This window comes from Lontra canadensis, unplaced genomic scaffold (genome assembly GCF_010015895.1).
Source record: "Lontra canadensis isolate GAN:19392208 unplaced genomic scaffold, GSC_riverotter_1.0 scaffold153, whole genome shotgun sequence".
NCBI classification, from domain to species: domain Eukaryota; kingdom Metazoa; phylum Chordata; class Mammalia; order Carnivora; family Mustelidae; genus Lontra; species Lontra canadensis.
In genome coordinates this window covers 1,657,418-1,677,014 of record NW_022631147.1, presented here as the reverse complement: position 1 = coordinate 1,677,014, position 19,597 = coordinate 1,657,418, and the positions used below count along the sequence as shown (strand labels likewise).

The 19,597-nt window shown below is 42.0% G+C and overlaps 1 protein-coding gene across 45 annotated transcripts in view; it reads right to left on the bottom strand.

The window, feature by feature from the left end:
• Window positions 1–19,597, bottom strand: part of CACNA1C (calcium voltage-gated channel subunit alpha1 C) — a 708,196-nt gene that overhangs the window by 188,183 nt on the left and 500,416 nt on the right. For all 45 annotated transcript variants that reach the window (XM_032844463.1, XM_032844462.1, XM_032844471.1 and 42 more), the window contains exons 6-7: window positions 15,523–15,681; window positions 8,276–8,472 (exon numbers count right to left, since the gene is read on the bottom strand). In XM_032844463.1, the coding sequence (XP_032700354.1) occupies window positions 8,276–8,472; window positions 15,523–15,681 (356 nt within the window). The remainder of the gene's footprint in view (window positions 1–8,275; window positions 8,473–15,522; window positions 15,682–19,597) is intronic.

Below are 19,597 nucleotides of genomic sequence, written 5' to 3'. Positions count from 1 at the left end.
AGCAGGATGGAAAGGTTTGTGTGTTTCAGAGCTTGCCCCCATCACAGGGAGCCTGAAAGACTCCTTTAACCAGAAAGAAACCGTCAGAGGCAAGTCTACAAAGGAAACCAAACCAGCAGAGGAAAGTCCAATGACCACCCAGGAGGAGAAAAAGAAAACTGCACCAGGTAAGAAGGGGCAGGACTGGTGAAATGAAGTTAGGGAGGAGAAAGGCATAAGCATGATGGCGAAATAGCCATCCATAGGCCATATAATGATTGTAAGTATGACCATGTGATTTCAGGGTTTTTATGTCACATTTTCTTATGGGGAACCATGACATAAGCCTTTCACTATTCTTAGCAGTGGTCTCATTAGAGTCCACATTTGTTCAACAGTATTTCCTGAGTGCCTACTGTGTGTAAGATATTGTGTTCTGAGCCAGTGAGAGTGATGGGGTTGAAAACAGCCTTGGGATAAGAGAAGTCATCTGTGAGGAGGTGTTTATGGAAACTGGATCCAAGGCCATGAAGTCTCTATGTGTCCTAGGTCTTCCTTTCTCAGATTAAGTCTGGCCAGTGAAGGTCAGAGTCCTCTCCTCCTCCCTAAGTTAGGGAGGGTGGGGGAGGTCAGGAAGAGCTGATGGAAGCTGTGGACTCCCACCTGAGAAAAGGTCCATGCCCACGACGTTCTGCCTACAACCCCATGGGTGCATGGGCCCCATGTTTCTGATCAACCAGCTGCTCTGTGCTAATCCGGGAAGAGCTTTTCCCAAGAGTGACAGAGGGTGCCTGTTCTGCATGAGTTCTCCTGCTTCGCCTCAGATCTCAGACCTCCTTACTTAGGACATATAGGAACATGTAGTTGCTGGAGGCAATGGCACACTTGCTGCTGTTCACCCTCCCAGAGCTGCCTCTGGAGCCTGGGCAGATGGAGAGTGGGCATGAGGGCTGGCTGGCACTCAACCAACCATCTTGGAATGAAATTTCTCCTTACTGCTTCCTCATAACCCTAAAGAAAATACAGTTCCCTGAACCACATTTCTCTCATAAGTCAACAAACCCATGAACCTTGAAGATTCCCTTGGGCCCGTATTCATTTTTGGGTGTCCTTTCCTTTGTGTCCTAGGTGAGTGACTTCCAGCATCATTAAGGGCTTCAAATGGAGGGGGCTACAAGCCACATTGCCCATACGTAGCTCATAGAGAGACCTGTGATAATCTTATGACCCACAGATAAACTCATGACCCATAGATATCCCATTAATATCCTCATAACCTTATGACCCATAGATCTCTCATTGATATCCTCATAATAACCTCATGACCCACAGATATCCCATTGATATCCTCATGATAACCTCATGACCTATAGATATATTCATGACCTGTAGATATCCCATAGAGAGCCAGGGACATATCCAGGAGACTCATGGTGTCTACCTCTCCCTTATTCTAAGCTTCTGCTTTGGTCTCATCCTTGTTGTGAGATAGTTCTTTCAAAGGTTTAAGATGCAGAATAGCAGGTGAGGGGCAGGAGCCAGGAGGACAGATGGGAGATTAATGAGCTTCCAATGTGTTTCTAAGACCCTATCACTTCTTCAGCAAGCAATGCTCAACAGCTACTGGCGAATGATTCTCTGGTCTGTCTGGCTCTGGCCTGAGAGGAAAGTGCCCCCTTTGTTTTCTCTTTTACTTTCTCCTCTTTATTCTAGGCCACCTACTTTTGGGGGCAGACTGGGTAGAGAGCATACAATACTGGATGGCTCTGAAGTAGGGCAATGCCTGGAGTGATGAGATTGATGTCTTAAATCAGCTGGAATGAAGCTATTAAGAAGAGAGTGAATAAATAAAGACATATTTTAAAAAAAATGACCTAGATTGCTGACACCCTTATTTAGAGGTGAAAAAAGGATAGGTTTTCTCAAACCATTAAAGCTATATGTTTCTTAGGTTTATAACAAAGGAAGCTTTGTGGCTTTTTTAAGGAAGGCACATATTTAGACATTTTGATGTCCACCATCAGCAGCCATTGCAGCCTCCAGGCCCAAGGACTTATAGGATGACCCCAGCCTTTGCTGAAACACATGCTTGATTATTCCTAGAATCTACAGACAGCCCAAAGATGATACTCAATGAAAAACACAGAAGGACCTCCTGAAAACAATATCTAGTTCCTTGAGGGCAACCTCAACCATAAACGTTCAAATCCAACATACATTTTTTTTTTCCAAAGAAGATAAAATAGGAGGAACAACACCTCCTGGGTCCTAGTGCATCAAGGCCACTCTCAATCGTAGCTGATTTCCATGCGTTTTCAAGTTGTGGCAGTTTCTCCTAAGGTTCGTTTCACAGTCGCTGTGGATCTAAAAAGACTAAATAGTTTCACTAAATGCCAAGAGGCCTGTCACTTGACAGCAAAGGCAGGAGATGCAGACCCATAAAAATCACAGTGATTTCCACAGAGTATAATTAGAGGACAGGGTTTGTTGCTGTCATGAATGCCAGTTCCCAGGGCAATGTCTCAAAAAATCTGTGACTACTCTTGACCTTCGTCACCTTGCATGCAGACACAGGGTTTCCACCCATAGGTCAACGAGTGAGCAGCAAGTCAGACAACAAGTTTAACCTGACTCCTTCCTGACCCTGCACCTGTTTATTGTTGTATGTGGAAAATTCATGACTGCCTCAGGGCACAGGTGAAAGCCTGGATTATGTGGGGGAAGACACCAAAAGGCTCCTAACATGAAGGCAAACCAACACATTTAACTCCTTGATCTACTTTTTAAAAATCCCTGAACTCACATGGGATCATGGGGATCATTGACATCCTGGGGGAGGTTAGGGAGTGTGAGTGGCCCCAAGTATGAACACTTGTGTAGGAGACAGCAGGCTCATAGCCAAAGGAAGCCCTGCTTATCTGTCCTGGGCAGCAACCAGCTGTGGGGTCAAGTTTGATACTGGTGACTGCACCTTTAGACAGGTGGCATTTCAGGCACCTTGGGTGAGAGCACTTTGGGGGAAGATGAGCTGTTTCTTGGTTCTGTTGAGAGAACCTAAAAAACCAGTTCTCTCCAATCTCCCTAAATGTTATGAACGTGCTTTCCCCAGGGGGAGGAGCCTCAAAATGAAAGTCCTCTTTCTCCCTGAAGTGTTCTGTGCCAACACAGAGCTCTGAGTATACTGCCTTGCTAAGTCATGTTTCCTTATGTGTCTTCTATCTCTTCAATTAGATCTTAAATTCCTTGAAGGCAGGACTTCATCTCTCCATCCCTCTACCCCAGACCCTACTCAGTCCCAGGAACATAGTAAATACTCAATAAATGTTTATTAAATAGATTATTAAATAATAAGGACTCATCTAATACCAGTGAAATGAATAAAATAAAGCCTAAAAATTAAGTAAGTAATAGCATTGAGAGTTGCTAATTTTCTTTCTTGACATGTTTGTAAACCACTAGTTTATTGTCTAGATGACATTCTTTGTCTAAAACAGCATGGGCACTAAGTGGGGAACACTCTAATAGAAGCAGATGAAAAGTTAAGAACTATAGGGTCCTAAGTAGGACCTACCACTTTCTCTGTTTGAAACCTGTGAAAAAGCCCAGGATGCTGTTTCTAGGTTACTTGAGGATTTTTTCCCAGCTCTTCACTTAGAATGACTATTAGGTCATAAATAGAACTCAGCTCCATTTCCGCTTTCTTGATGCCTTCAGAGACATTCTCTATATTCTATAGTGAAAAGAGGTGGCTTTTTGAAAAAAAGATGGAGTGGGGAAACAATAGGGTAAAGCCTGAATCAATCTGCCTGGATGTAAAAGACCTTTGTTATAAATGAAGGATGTTTCAGCAGCACCAAGAGCAGATGTGAATGTCCATCTCTGTGTGTATGAGGGTGTAGAAGGAATTATCTTCCCAGCATGTCCAAACATGTAAGTGGGATGACAAGACCAAGTGTGGAGCTGACAACTGCCTCATGAAAGGTTAAAATACTAGAATTTTGTTCCCAAGTTCTCCTATTGAACCCAAACTAATCCAGATACTACAGAGACACTATTTGTGATTCTAAAAATCTCTTCTTTATATGACTTCTCATTAAGTATTGTTTCTAATTCTATTTTTAAGCTCAGTTTCTATTTTTTAAGCCAATTGTTGGGGTGGGGCAATGGGTGGTGTTGGAAAGAAGTGATCCCACTATGTTTGTGGTAGGTAGGGTTGAGCATGAGTCCAGGGAAACCTAGATCTGAGTGATTTTACTTTGCTGCACAGTATGTAATATTCTTGGGGGCCCTGGATCAGGAGGGTATTCATCCTCTTGATGAAGGCTTATTCAGGCATCTAGATTCCAGAAGAGCTAGAAACGTGTATGTTTGGGTGATGCCTACTTCTAACTGCTCCCTCCCTTTCCCACAAGTCTCACATGTAACTTTCTCCAGGTATTCCAAACACTGGGTAAGCGGTCATATTATTCTGTCCCCAAGAGCACGGGGCTATCTCAAGTACAAACTCAGCACCTGACTGATGTTTATGTTAATTAACTGTGATCTGGATGCACTGTGGAAGGGATAATGATTTTCAAACGGACTCAAACCACATCTAAGAATCCTGAAAATGATCTTGATTCAGCAGCCTCTTCTATCTTCAGGAAGGCACATTTTCAAACCATATAAGATAAGTAGTCTTGAATTACATGCAGAAAGTTAGGTGTGTTTGGTTAAAAAAAAAACATAAAAATCTGAACATAGAAATAGAAACTAATGGTGATGCTATATACTATTGGATTCTTCCCTCTCTTGGTGGTTCATTGTTTCTAAAGAAGGCTTATACTTTTGTTTGCTCACCATTCCCCACCATTTTAGAAGAGGCATGGACATTCTGAGAGTAAATGGGGCTTTGGCTTAAGAAGCTATTGCTCGAGGAAACCACACCTCAAACTGAGTTTTAGCTTAGTTTCCGAATCCCCAGTGTCCCCCACTCCTTACCCTGTCATCTGCAGATTCGGTAAAAGAAGTGTTTCAACAAATCGTTCACCTTAGTTGGAACCTTGACCCAATGTATGGCCAGTAACTTTAACTAGCTGTTCTAGTATTACTTGGCCAAGTTTGATCTTCTTTTTAGTCCACTAACTCTTCAAATCATAACAATGGGATGAAATAATGGATGCCACAGAAAAAGAGAAATGGATTTGATATTATCCACAGTAGGAAGCAGGTGTCTGCCATTTGCTACTGTTGACCTCCCTGATCCTTTCCATCCCAAGCTATATCCAGTGATTGAATCAATTGCTTCTTTAGCGCTTTAATGGCTGATTCTCTCCCTAGGAACATCTAACAAGCTGTTTGATAGTTCAGAATGAACCTGGCTCTGGGGTTTCCATTCATTGCTATACTTGAAAATCTTGGTTGATCCTTCCAACATTCTGTAGACTTGCCCTTTGGATTTGAAGGGAAATGCATTCTTCTGAGTGGAAGACCCTGCTTCTTCAATTTCCATGGAAACTATAGCTTCCTAGACTGGTTCAAATCCAGTGGCATCAAAGCAGCACCATGCAGATTGAATAGGTTAGGCTTCTAGGGGTTTTCAGACTCCTACTCGGGATCAGAATCACCCGGAGAGCCTTTCAAAATGCAGATACTGGGGCCTAACTTTGGAACTTCTCATTTAGTGGCTTGGAGGAAAGTCTGGGTATCATTATATTTAGAAAGTTCCATGTTTTATACTAAAGTACACTGAGATTTGAGAGTCTGTGGGTTTAGAGATATAAGCTCAGAGGCAAGAAGGAGGAATGCTGAAGGGGGAGGAAGTAAGAGGGAGAGAAAAGAAGGAGGAAAGGAAAAATGGCCATAGAAAGGTCAAAGCAATTAGAGAAATTGTCTGAAAGCAGGAGCATTGGGCTGGGAAGTGCTTCCATCATGAATACCCAAGTATGAGGCTGTTTCAACTTTACGGTGTGTGTGTGTGTGTGTGTGTGTGTGTGTGTGTACATGGGCATGTGTGTATGCATGCACGTGTGTGTGTGTATGCATGCACACACATACACATACACATAGTATGGCCGTTTTGGGAAGGTGCTGGGAAAATCAGAGAGGCATGTCCCATGAGCCTGGGATTGTTCCTTCACCTCTGACACTTTTTCCGTTCCCAGCCTGAGCTCTATCACACACACCCCAGGGGAGAAAGCACAACACAGCTGCTGAAAATTGGTAGTTGCAGTTGTATGCTTCTTCTCATTCCCCACTTTGGCTGTCATTACGACAGTATTTCTTTGGGTCACATCTGGCTGGTGGGGTATCAATGACTTATGTTGGGGGAGAGGGAGGGAGTGATGAAGGAAGATCACAAAAATACACCAGGGCCATCAGCAAAGTAAATTATACCTATTCCCCCAGCCCTTCACCCACCCACCCACTGCCACCGTGCCCTCAATTTACCACCACGGAAGGCGTTCCTATAGCAACTTAAAGCAGGGGTTTGAAGCTCATGTGATGAGGCTCCAAAGCATAGTTCCACGTGCTCATACATTACATGGCCCATAGCAGAAACTGCCCATGTACAGAAGGGTATTTCTGTCCTTGGATAGCCAGAGAGATCTACCCAAGGTAGAAGGACCACTTGGGAATTTGATCAGCTTTACTAAATGAAATAAATTTGCCTAAGCATAGTACATTCAATTCCCTCTTTTCCTCTTATAAATTATTCAAAGCCAGTTTTGTTGAGCATGGGCCTAAAAAATGTTTTCCAGTATTTCATTTTAATTTGAGAAAGAGGTGACTTGACCTTTGTCTTCTTTTCAAAGTATCACAGCACAGCAACTCTACCATGGCCCAGTTCCAGTCATACCATCATTATTCAGTTTAGATTTACTGTTTCTCTAGACTGAGATTTTTAGTCTGAACTGGATGTTGTTTACATCTGAATCCTGTACCTAGGAGCTTCTCTGGCATGCAAGGAATGCTCAATAAATGTTTTCTGGGTACAAGGTTCTCAGGCAAGTTTCAAGTAGTCATTTGCACAAAGTATGCATTTGATAGCAACACTGGGTTTCAGCATGTTGACCTGAACATAAAAACTTGATAAAGAGGATTTTTGAATCAATAGGTTATGGAGCTCATGAAAAAATTAAAAGATACAATACCCTGTATCACATCTCTGTGTTATTACAAAACTCTTCCGATTTTAAGAAGACCTCTCTTGGCACCAGTTCCTTTCTATCTGGCGGCTCTGTTCAATGGGAAGCCATTTTCTTCCCTCTCCCTCTTCCCTGCTTTAGTATGTAGACACTATTCCCCAAGCAGACTCTTAGACTGTTTTCAGCATGGCCAAATAAATTCGACTATTTGCAAAACTGTGGGTGAGATGGTATTTTCAAGACTGGCAACAAGTATTTTTCACCCAAATGCTGGAGAACAACACTGGATTCTGGCAAGTCATTTCTCATGCTCAAGTAGGAGATCCTACAAAGAATTATATTTTCTGGAGCTTTTACAAATAATGGACTTGACTCTGCCAGAAAGGAGACAGCTCAAATATGGTGTGTATATTTGCCTGTCCCATAGGCAGAAATCTGGCACTTTAACAGCTTGAAGGTTGGCAAAGTAGTGTTGGCTGCTGGATAATAAAAGGGGCATCTTGAAGGTAAAAGAAGATTTACCAATGACTGGTTGACACGTAGGAAGTAGTGTTTCTAAACACGCACACATGACCAGCAGAGTGTTTTGCTAGCAGTGAAAATGATGGCAATGTGTTTGTCTGATGGACTACTCTAATATGATAAGATTAACATGAAAAATAGAAATATAATAGCATGCCATAATACTAACAGTTCAATAAAAATTGTTTCTTATTAGAAGACCAGGCCTGACTTTTCTCCTTAGCCCTAAAAATTAATAATTGTGCTTTCTAGCTCTCTTTGGGGGGACAGATGCAAGACAAGGATAAGAACAGAAGAAATTCTACAGTTTCTACAGGAAGGGGAGTTGAATAGAATCCTTGTCTCAGGTTTAGCCAACTCATTCACAGATCATCAGCTGTAGGCCCGTATTTCTCACTATGGTAAGATAAACTGAACGATGACATTTCTCTTAGGCTGATGGGCGGACAAAGAGACTCATTAGGGTGCAAATTTCATGCTTTGTTTCTCATGAAAGACCTGGAAGAAATCAAAGACATTCATCAACTATTCCATCAAGGTGTATATGTGACCACAAAGTCATGGGAAGAGTGGAAGAAAAGGGAGATGTTGAGGAAAGGCTCACAGCCTTCTGCACTCCCTGCCACTGCCCATGTCAAGTTACGTACCCAGTACAGCACATCTGTCCAGCCCTCCATGGTGATGCACTGGAACACCGTCAACATGGCGAAGGCAAAATTGTCGAAGTTGGTGATGCCGTGCTTGGGCCCGTCCCACCCGGGCTTGCACACAGTGCCGTTCTGACACTGCCGCCCATGGCCTGTCTCCAGAGCACAAGGGGAAGGATCATCTTCTGCTGGAACATCTTGAATGACCAGGGAAAAAGAGAAGGCGGCAGAGGGGATGGAGAGAGATGGGCAGAGAGAAAAGAGAAAGGAGAAAGAGGTCAGAGAGAAAACTGGCAGGATAAGGTTGATCGGCTAGGCAAAACAACCACAACCATAATGCAGAACACGTTTTCATTAGTTCCCCCACAGACAAATTAAACAACATAAGGAACGAGGTATTCATTTTAGGCTGCCATTGATTTAGGGGGTCAGTACTTTGAACTAATTGTAAAACTGTATTTTAACCTCGTTAATTGATTTCAAAGATGGTAAGGCTATTGCACATTCTGCTGAAACATGTCATCATGGTCAATGGCAAATGGCCAATTAAAAGCTAATGATGATGCAATCACTCCAAGTGGAAAACATTCTGGAAAGTGATAGGAAGTCCACCTTTTCTTTCTTTGGTGATAATGTATCTGTGGAGCCTTCCATTGGAATACCAGAGTTTAGGGTGAGGGTTATATTGATTGGAAGAATCTCTCACATAATCAGCCAAGAAGTCCCATTCTGTAACACTTTCTCCATTACGTGTTACAGGACACATTACCAAAGATACAAGTCATTTTATAGTAGAAGCCTTATGCTGATGAAGGACAAAATATAAATTCTTCCCATGAGGGGAAGTATCAACAATAGTGGTCTTTATTACAACCCTTGAGCATAAACACTGCTGATTGTCATGTGGAACCTTGCAGCACTGCTCTTTGGTTTCTAGCATGAATACCTTTCAGAAGAGAAGACTCCTTTTCTGACCTCTAATCAAGACAGACCTGCAGTGGGTGACAGGGACAATACTCCCTAGGTACCGACAGGGCTTTTTCAGGAAACTGTACAACATATCTCCTGTGGCTACAGATGGTGCTTGGGCTAATTTTACATGCTGGGAAGAGTTACTAAAAAATTAATAATTAAGATGTAGCTTATATTTTTGGTGTGGAGATCATTGGTAAATTGAAATAAGACTAGACTGATCTAAGGGCACCTGGGTGGCTCAGTCAGTTAAGCATCTGCTTTCTGCTCAGGTCAGGACCTCAGAGTCCTGGGATTAAGCCCCACATTGAACAGGGCTCCTGCTCAGCATGGAGTTTGCTTCTCCCTCTCCCTCTGCCCCCTCCCACAACCTTATGTGTACTCATGTGTGCTCTTTCTCTCTCTCTCTAATAAATAAATAAAACCCTTAAAAAAAAAAAAGACTAGACTGATCTAAGAATTCCCATTATGGTAAAATACTGGTAGCCTTGACCCAGCTGTGGAAGGTAATAGTTTGAATTTCACAGAAGTTTGTGAAATTAAAGACATTGTCTCATGTCTTATAGAAGGTAACAGTAATAAACAGAATAGACTTCGGTCATAACAAATGATTGCCTTTAACAATAATGAAGATATGCCCCCAGATAGAGAATTTACTTATAGTTCTTCATTTAGAGAATAACAGATCACCCAGGGTCTTTTCTTATTTCATATGCATCACAACAATTACGAATGTCTAGTACCTCTGTATTGAAGACTATTGGTTGGTTGGCTCTTTCTCAATTTGTGGTTTCAAATTTGAAACTGTTTACTCCAAAGAGGAAGACAAGAAGAGGATTATTAATCCTAACTAAGAGACAGTTCTTACGAGAATGGAACTGAGCAGTATGGTTGGAAATACATGCTGGAGTGTGTCTTCTTGGCTTTTTTTACTTTTTCTCTCTTAACAGCTTTATTGAAATATAATTTACATGTCTTACAATTCATCAATGTAAATGTACAGCTCAATTATTTTTAGTAAATTTATATAGTTGTACAGCTATCACCACAACCCATTTTAAAACATGTCCATCATCCTCCTAAATTCCTGTGTGCCTGTTTGCAGTCAATCCAAGCTTCTCTCCCCAGCCCCCAGCAACCTGATCTACACTCTGTCTCTACAGCTTTGCCTTTCCAGAAATTTCATATAAATAGAATCATACAATATGTGGCTTTTTGTGTCTGTCTTCTTTCACTTCGCATAATGTTTTTTGTGGCTCATCTGTGTTGTTGCCCATATCAGTATAGTATATTTGTTTTTGTTGCCAAGCAGTGCATTTCACTGTACGTCTAACCATTCACCAGTGGATGGACATTTGGATTATTTCCAGGTTTGGGCTATTGTGAACCATGCTTCCTGGCTTATCCTTGGCCTGGTGCTTCAGGTTGTGTGTGGGTCTTTGTGTGATGACCAAGGTGTAAAGGCCTGCATCACTGGTCCCTGAACTGTTTGAGGGAATGACAGTGTCCACCCCATTTCCTGACTCCAGGGTCTGGCTCCCAGTAGGGTTCTGCTCCTAGAACTGAACTCTAGTCAATTTTTTGTGACTTCTGAATTTTTAAAGTCTTTGGAGATTTGGCTGTGAGTTTAAACAACAGGAGGCTATAAAAAGAGGGAAACTCAGAAATCAATCCCAACCCTAAAGAATGCATAAAAAAGTGGGCAACAAACACCTAAAAAATTGAGAGACTGGGGAACCAAGAACTAAATACATTATATGTTCTGTTGGGTTTCTCACCTGTTCTGGTGATGACTTTCTACTGTGATATGTTCAGTCACTGTGATAAAAGTGCTGGAATGATATAGGAGATGGGAGCAAAAAAGAAGGTGAAAAAACAGAGGAACAACTTGCATTTCTTTTTCTCCTGTTTTGCCTTCTAGTGAATAAAGATGTTGTTAATCTTTGTGTTGTCACTGCTCATCTGACAGCCTTCCCTGTGCTCTCTATTTCTGAAACAGGCAAAAATAAGGCAAAAGTGAAGGTTGCTAAAGTGAATGCTGAGTGTCCTCAAGGAAGAAAAACATCTTTTGGGTTTTTTTTTTTTTTTAATTTCTTTTCAGCGTAACAGTATTCATTGTTTTTGCACCACACCCAGTGCTCCATGCAATACGTGCTCTCCTTAATATCCACCACCTTTTGGGGTTTTATAGAAAAATATAGGTTGAAAGGAAAATGGCATCAAGGGGAAGGGATCTCATTAATAATAATAATAATAATAAAAGGATGAGGTTCAGAGAGATTATCTAAAGGCTCAAACACCACTGCTATTTTAAACTATCTTGAACAACAATAAAAAAAGATTTGAGAACAATTAAGAAACAATGATGATCTGGTAAAAATAGGTATCTATAAAAAGCACTGAAGGGAACACTTGAAAAATGTGAACACACACACATCAGCAGGTTCTTGCGACATGCACTTGAAGGTGGGGGGAAATTAGTTTGAACATGAAAATTGTGTTGGTTTTCTTCTGCAGAGTCACGAAGCCCCAGGGAGGAAAGCGGGAACAAAAGTAGGAGAAAGAAACAAAGATGTAGGCCTTATGCTTTAAAACAGAAGTGAAGTAGAATCATTCTGGAAAGTCCAAATTAAGTTTGTGGTGAAAGAATGGAGGAAAGATTAGGAGAGATTTTAGAAATGCAGTTAATACCAACAAAAACATGAAATCCTGGGAGAGTGCCTGTTAGGGGTTCTAAGGAGAAATCACAAAAGACAAAATCAATTACGTTTTTAGGACCCAACTTTAAGGAGTGAATACAATGAGAGTGATTTCATTTCTAGGTTTGAACCAACCAATTCTTTGCCAGCCTCAGGGGTAATTAGTGTGCTTGGGAGAGCGATTCAGAGTGGCCTGGCTCAGAGTGCCATCAGACAGATGGGACAGCGAGAAACAAAAGGTGCCGGCATATGGTGATGTGTCTGTTGAGGAACTAGGAAGGCGCCTTGCAGATGCCTCTGGGATCAGAGAAAAACTGCCTCTTCAGAGACCACCTCTACAGGGAACTGGAAGGGCAGCCTACAGGCTGAATTATGGTCCACCCAGCCAGCTCCAGAGCTTTCTTTAGCCAAAACATGGCTCAAAATCTGATGTGTCCTACAATCTACAAGCACATAAAATACCCAGCCTGAGAAAAAGTCTTAGAGTGCAACAAGAAGAATTTGATCTAAATTCCTTTATCACAAAGGCTCACAAACACTTTTGTATAATCCAAATTGGCAGAAAAATATGGTAATTCAACACAAAGTCTGAGGTTTATGCAAAACATCACCCATTCCAAAGGTGGTATATAACTCTCCAAAACCAACGTGGGGGTTGGTTTCAAAGATTGCAGATTTTTGGTCTCCTTCTCTATGGCTGCACGGAGTACGTCCAGATTCCCATACTTTTTTTTTTTCCTTCTCATTAGTTTAGTCACTATGTAGGTGGAAGAGGCTCTGATGACTGTGGTTTCATGTTCTGTTGGGAAGGATGGAGTGAGGCCCTGGATTTGTCATCAGATGGCAGATTTAGGAAGGAGGAGCTCCAAGAGCTCCTGATTGCAGAGTGTTGAGTGAAGAGGCATCTATAGCCAGGTGTCCTCAGCCCCTCTTCCCAGCAGGGAGCTTGGATCTACACAGAGTGAGGTCACCTTCCTGGAGCTGGCATGGCTCCTCTCTCCGGAACACTTCTCTCAGTGTCTGTCCTCTGACACCCTGGATCCCCAGACTGATGGTCCTTTTCACCATGGCAGCTCACTTCCCTTCTGACTTGTGGGGTGAAGGTAAAGCCCACTGCTAAATAATCTGATGCATCTTCTGGTAGGATGAAGGTGACATCCCAAGTATTTCTCCTAGTCCTGTTTTTTTGTTTGTTTGCTTTTTAAATCAAGAATGGAAAACAATACAGTTCTAAAAAGGCCACTCCAATTGGTGAGGCCAGTTCTGGTCTTTATCCTAGGAGTGGGGAGGCTGCTATAAGCATTGGTAGGCCGTTGGCGGCTGTTTCACCAGACTGTGCAGCTGCAGTTCAGAGAAGAGCATCCTATCCTGTGCCTCCTTTGTTTATCGTGCCCATCATTTTCTTGCCGGTTGAGGCCACTGCAGGTCTGATAACAAAGCCCAGTGACTTCCAACATTCAGGGTTGCTTGTTAGCACAGGCCCTTAGAGGATCTTGCCACCAGTGAAAAATGTACTTTTGCTGTTTTCCCAGCAGGATGATAGAAGCCATGTGCAGCTCTGGGAGCAGTGCTCCCTAGGTAAGTGGTTGGTTGCAGAATAAGGTTGCTATCATTAGCTCTATGGCAGAAATTCACCATTTCATTCTCTTCCTGCCCCTTGGCATGCTGTTGGTGAGAGCCACACCATCACACACACCTGCTCTTGGGGTCTTTGACACTCAACCTCCCTATGACAGCCTGAGGAGTTTGAGTCTAAAGAGTCACTGATCATTTCAATACGACTGCGTAAACTTTAGAGACGAACGGTCCAGCTCTTAAGTGGGACTTAGAATGAGCTCTGACAAAGCTACACAATTAACATAAATTTATTGGTTCAGGGCTGGCTATAGACTAAACTGAACAAGAAAGATTTGAATTCAAGGGGAAAATACTATTCATTGCATTATTTGGTATTCCTCTAAACAAAGCTGGAAATCTCAGAATTTTAACTGAAGGCAAGATCTGTCCTAATATTAAAGAACTTAGTTTTTTTTTTTTTAAATATGACAGTTTATTTTATTTATTTTTTAAAAAGATTTTATTTATTTATTTGACAGAGAGAGATCACAAGTAGGCAGAGAGAGAGGGGGGGAAACAGGTTCTCTACTGAGCAAGGAGCCCGATGCGGGACTTGGTCCCAGGACCCTGAGACCATGACTGAAGCCGAAGGCAGAGGCCTAACCCTCTAAGCCACCCAGGTGCCCCGACAGTTTATTTTATACAATTATGTCTCAAATAATTAGGAAGTTCTTTCCAGAGTGAAAAAATGGTCTCTTAAATAGACTCCTTATCAAAAAAATAAAAACAATGGTGTGAATCTGTAATCATAGGTTTATTGGGTTTTGTTGTTGTTGTTGTTGTTGTTGTTTTAGGACTATGGTCACGTAGTGGTGATCTAGAAACTACAAATACCCAGTCAATCCACCCAGTTAAACCAGACCATCTAGATCAGGTACTCTATTTTGATTTCTGAATATGAATAGCCTATTGTCATTCCTTGTTGTGCAGATCTGTACCTCCTCACCATCGTAAAGCAAGAGGGGTCAAATTTAATTTAATGCCTGGGCTGAATGGGAAGGAGAAGCAGTACAGATGGAGAGAAATGAGTTATCTTTTAAAGCTTCAGACAGATGTCTCCCCTTTCTCTACCAAGATGTCAAAATCCAAGATAAAAGATCTGGTTGTTGGAAAAAACAATCACATAAATTTAACACTTCTAATCCTTTTAGGGGGGAAGTATTTTTTTCAACAAGTTTTTGTTTTAAACTATTTTACATGTCTGCTGAAAAGTTCTGTCAATTCCTGTTTAAATGATTTTTTTTTAAAGGCACCACTGAGATTTTAGTAACCTAAGACAACAATTTGTAATATATCCCACAAGCCAAAATTTTAGTCCTATTCAGAGAAGTGCCTAATGGTTCAGCATTTCTTGTTAAATATACTGATTTATGGAAAGACCATGGGGAGAGAAGTCTCAAGAAGCACCCCCTCCACCCCACCTTGTGACAGGGGGCCAGCATCTGTCAGGCCTATGAAGAGAGAAGCAGAAAACACAGCACAGAGGAGCCAAGATCAACCCTGAAGGGTGCACAGAACCCAGGGTTGTGATGGAGGCATCTACTGGCTGCTGGCAAAGCTGCTTTCATGAAAGGGCTCTGGATGACAAGTGACACTGAAGGACCAATGGACAGAGATATACATGCTCATTACATCAGTTCTGATTCTTAAATTAAAATACTCCAGGTTGTCTAGGTGATGTTTCTTGATTCACACAGCTCATTTAACGGTTTAGTAGTGCTGGACAGAAACTTGCAATTAACTGTTTTAACAAAGACCTCTTTTATTAGAAAGAAAGTAACTAAGAGGAAAATAATACCAACCTCTGCCTCTCATTCCACAGAATGGAAAGATGAGTACCTGAATGGAGGCCTTCCCTAGCACCACTGATCACGTGGTGGCTGTTCACCCCGTTACAAGGAAAGTAGCAACAAGCCAGGGAAGCTTCTTGAGAGCTGACCACTGGGCATCTTCCCTTACCTGCTATGCCCTCCTGGTTGTAGCAGGTCTTATGCATCTTCCCCATGAAAAGCTCCAGGCCAATGATGGCATAGATGATGATGACAAACAGCACTAACAGGGCAATATGCAGCAGGGGCACCATAGCCTTGATAATGGAATTCAGAACCACCTGGAGGCCTACAATGACAAAATCAGACAGTAACAGTGAGCACATCAGTTTCCATTTATTGAACCAAACGCTATTTTGGATGCCATACTGATGTAATCTCATGCAATTTTCTTAGCAACTCTACCAGTGATGTATCACAAGCCCCATTTTTTAGATGAGGAAAGTGAGGCTTAAGGTCACACAGTTAGTGAGTGACAGAGTAGAGATTGATATCTCGGTTGGCCTGACTCCAGATCTTTCTCGGAGGCACATCCAAATGAAAGGACTGGCAGATGCTGTGCTTCTAAGGGGAAGAACATATTGTTTTATCCAGAACTATCCAATTTTCTAATATCCTAACATCTTTTCATCCCAGACCAGCATCTCACTATAGTGAGAGTTAATTTTGACTAGAGATAGCCCTGCAAAGATTTGCTTATCACTCAGGGTGAGATTACTAGAGCCAATGGCTGACCCATCTGCTGAAAGCACAGATCTGGTTGCCAGGCATCTGGGAGGGTGGGACTTCCATTGTTGAAACTGACTCATATCTCAGGATACATATAGGTGGTGAGACCTCCGTGGGCTTCTCTCTAAGGACTACATGAGTGGACCTTTCTTCCTACAGATTTCTGACCAGGCCCCTTTCCCTCAGGACTGAAGTCTGAAGAACATTATAGCCTTCCATTCAAAAACCCCAGTGAAGGGAGTTCATGATTAATGGGTATGTACTTTCCATTTGGGAAGATGAAAAACTTCCAGAGATGGATGGTGGTGATGATTGCACAATGTGAATATACTTAGTGCCACTGAACCATACACTTAAAATGGTTATAATGGCAAATTTTGATATGGATACATTACCACAATAAAAACTGAAAGTACCCAGATCCTGTCAGGAAAAAAAAAAAGTAAATGAAAAATCCTGTTTAGCACATGGGTCTTGTCAGTGCATTCCAAAAGTCTATAGGCTTATACTGCTGTCTTATGGGAAAAAGGACCCCCTAACTTTTATTTTTTTCCTGCTTTCTCTATCTCTTTTTTAACTTTTTAACAATTTTAATTTAATTAAAAAAATTTTTTTTCAAGATTTCAGGACATGTTTAATTTATAGTTATAGGCAGGGCTAATATATCTAGAATAAATTCCCCTGATGTCTTTGGACAGCATTTGGAAATGATAGTATGTCTATTTATACTTTACTTTAAAAATAGTTTCTTGGTTGGGATGCCTGAGTGGCTCAGTCAGTTAAGTGGCTGCCTTCAGCTCGGGTCATGATCCTAGTGTCCTGGGATCGAGTCCCACATGGGGCTCCTTTCTCGACAGGGAGCCTGCTTCTGCCTCTGCCTGCCTGTGTCCATATACACTATGGTAAATAAAATATTTAAAAATATATAGTTTCTTGGTCAAATTGTTCATCATCTAAGAATGTCAAAAAAAAAGTTTGTGTGTTAGGATAAGGGTAATTGGAGGAACTGTAAGTAAAACAGAATTTTTAATTCTTTTTAAAAAAATTTAAATTCAATTAACATACAATGTATTATTTGTTTCAGGGGTAGAGGTCTGTGATTCATCAGTCTTCTATAACACCCAGTGCTCATTACAACACATACCCTCTCCAATGTCCATCACCCAGTTACCCCATCCCTCCACCCCCTCACCCTTCCAGCAACCCTCAGTTTGTTTCCCATGATTATGAGTCTCTTATGGTTTGTCTCCCTCTCTGGTTTCATCTTGTTTCATTTTTTTCCCTCCCTTCCCCTATGATCCTCTGCCCTGTTTCTTAAATTCCATGTTTCAGTGAGATCATTTGATAATTTTCTTTCTCTGATTGACTTATTTCATTTAGCATAATACCCTCTAGTCCCATCCATGTTGTTGCAAATGGCAAGATTTCATTTTTTTTATGGCCCCCTAACTTATAAGCTCAACCATAAATGACACCAAGAATGCTCTTTGTTTAAAAGGGATGTTTCAAGTTTTCATTTGCAAAATGGTGGAGAGTTACCAGCAAGTCACCCCCAGATTACCCCCAGTTCCAAGAAAGCTTTCTGTCAACAGTGAGTACACCAAATCTTCATCTCCTAGGAGAGACGTGGGGGGAAGGGCAGATTCTCCTTCCTTACATGGAGGCTAATTGTGCAGAAAACCTATGGCCGCCTTTGACATACATATGATAGGACACCCATCTGTGCATCACACCACACAGGGCACTTTTAGCGTCTCCACCTGATGTGGCCTACCAGCTGTGGATATCCTTCCCCTGCTCTGTATATTGGGAGAGTTTCACCTTTGCATTCACCCACAGTCCTCCTTCTGCACTGGATAAACAAAGTCTGGGTCCCTCTCTCCCCAGACCCCAAGGCAGCCACTGGTGTTCTGTGATTGGTGGAGTAATTTTTCTCAAGGCTAATTAGAGGAATTCTCCCCAGTTATTGAGCCAAGATGGGGAGAGGGAAAAAAATAAAAAGAAGAGAAAAGCTGGAATAATTTTACCTGTGAATTAATGAGAGTGCCTTGCAGCCTCCCATTAGAACAAGATGTTTTCAGATCCAAATGATTTCATTAATTAGCAAGTTGTACACACATTAGTGGTAAAGTATGCGAACCCATGGAAGAAGTTGAAAACTGAACTGCAAAGCAAGTTTCAGAGGTGTCTGCTGGTAGGGGAGCGCTCTAAGTGCTACTCGCTGAAGGGAGAGGGACGTCTCCCAATGCTGCCTACCCAGGCCACCAGTGAGCTTTGTTATCAGGCCTTCGGTTCCGTAGCCTGGGCTGGTGAGAAAGTGGTGGGATACACAGAATAGGAACCTCTCCTCTGTGCTGTGGCCAGAGGTTCTGCTCTTAGAATAAAGACCAGAGTCTCTCTTGTGCCCTTCAGTGTGGCACAAGGGCTGGACCCCTATCTATTTCTCCATCCACTCCCATCCCCTGCCCCTCACTTTCTGTGCTCCTGGTCAAAATAGCTTTTCTTTTGGCCTCAAATATGCCATACTGGCAATCTCAGAGATCTTGAGGGTTCAGTTCCAGACCATAGCAATGAAAGGAATATTGCATTAAAGCAAATCAAGTGCATGTTTGTCTTTCCCAGGACATGTAAAAGTTAAGTTTACATGATGCTGGAATCTATTAAGTGTGCAATAGCATTATCTCTAAAAAACCAACATACACACCTTAATTACAAAATAGTTTCTTGCAAAACAATGCTCACCATCATCTGAGCTTTCAGTGAGTCCTAATCACTGATTACAGATCACCATAACACATAAAATAATAAAAAAAAGTTTGAAATATTGTGAGAATAACCCAAGTGTGACACAGAGACACAACATTGCTGGGAAAATGGCTTGATGGATTTGCTGGATGCAGGGGAGCCACAAACCTTCAATTTGTAAAAAAAAAAAAAGTAACATTTGCAAGCACAAGGTATGCCTGCATCTCCCTGCCACGGGGCTGTGAAGCCTGCTGTTCCCTCGGCCTGGAAGTCTTTCCCCTGGTTACCTCCTATGTAGTCTTCATCTCTCAACCCAAGCATCTCTCTTTCTGCGGATCCTTCCCCAAGCTCCCAGATAGAGAAGTTTCCTCTTTTATATGTCTCCTTGGAACCATTTCCCTTCCTTTGGAGCATTAGTCTCACTTTGGAATTATATGTCCAGTAAGTGGTTTTTATGCATTTTTATCTGTCCTTCACACTGGGCTGAGTTTTGTGAAGACAGGAACTGCCTGCTCTTTTCACCAGCTTAGCACTGATGCCCAGCTTGGTGTTGAGCCCATGGAAGGCACTCAGTGAGTATTTATTGAAGGAGGGACACAACTTTCAATCTAAGTAAATGCTTTTGCTATCACGGCACTCTGATGGCCTTTGCTGCAATGGAGTCTGCTGTACAGGTAAGGATGTGAATGGACAAGTAAGTTTCAGGGGCCTGCAAACTCAGGCAAAGACTA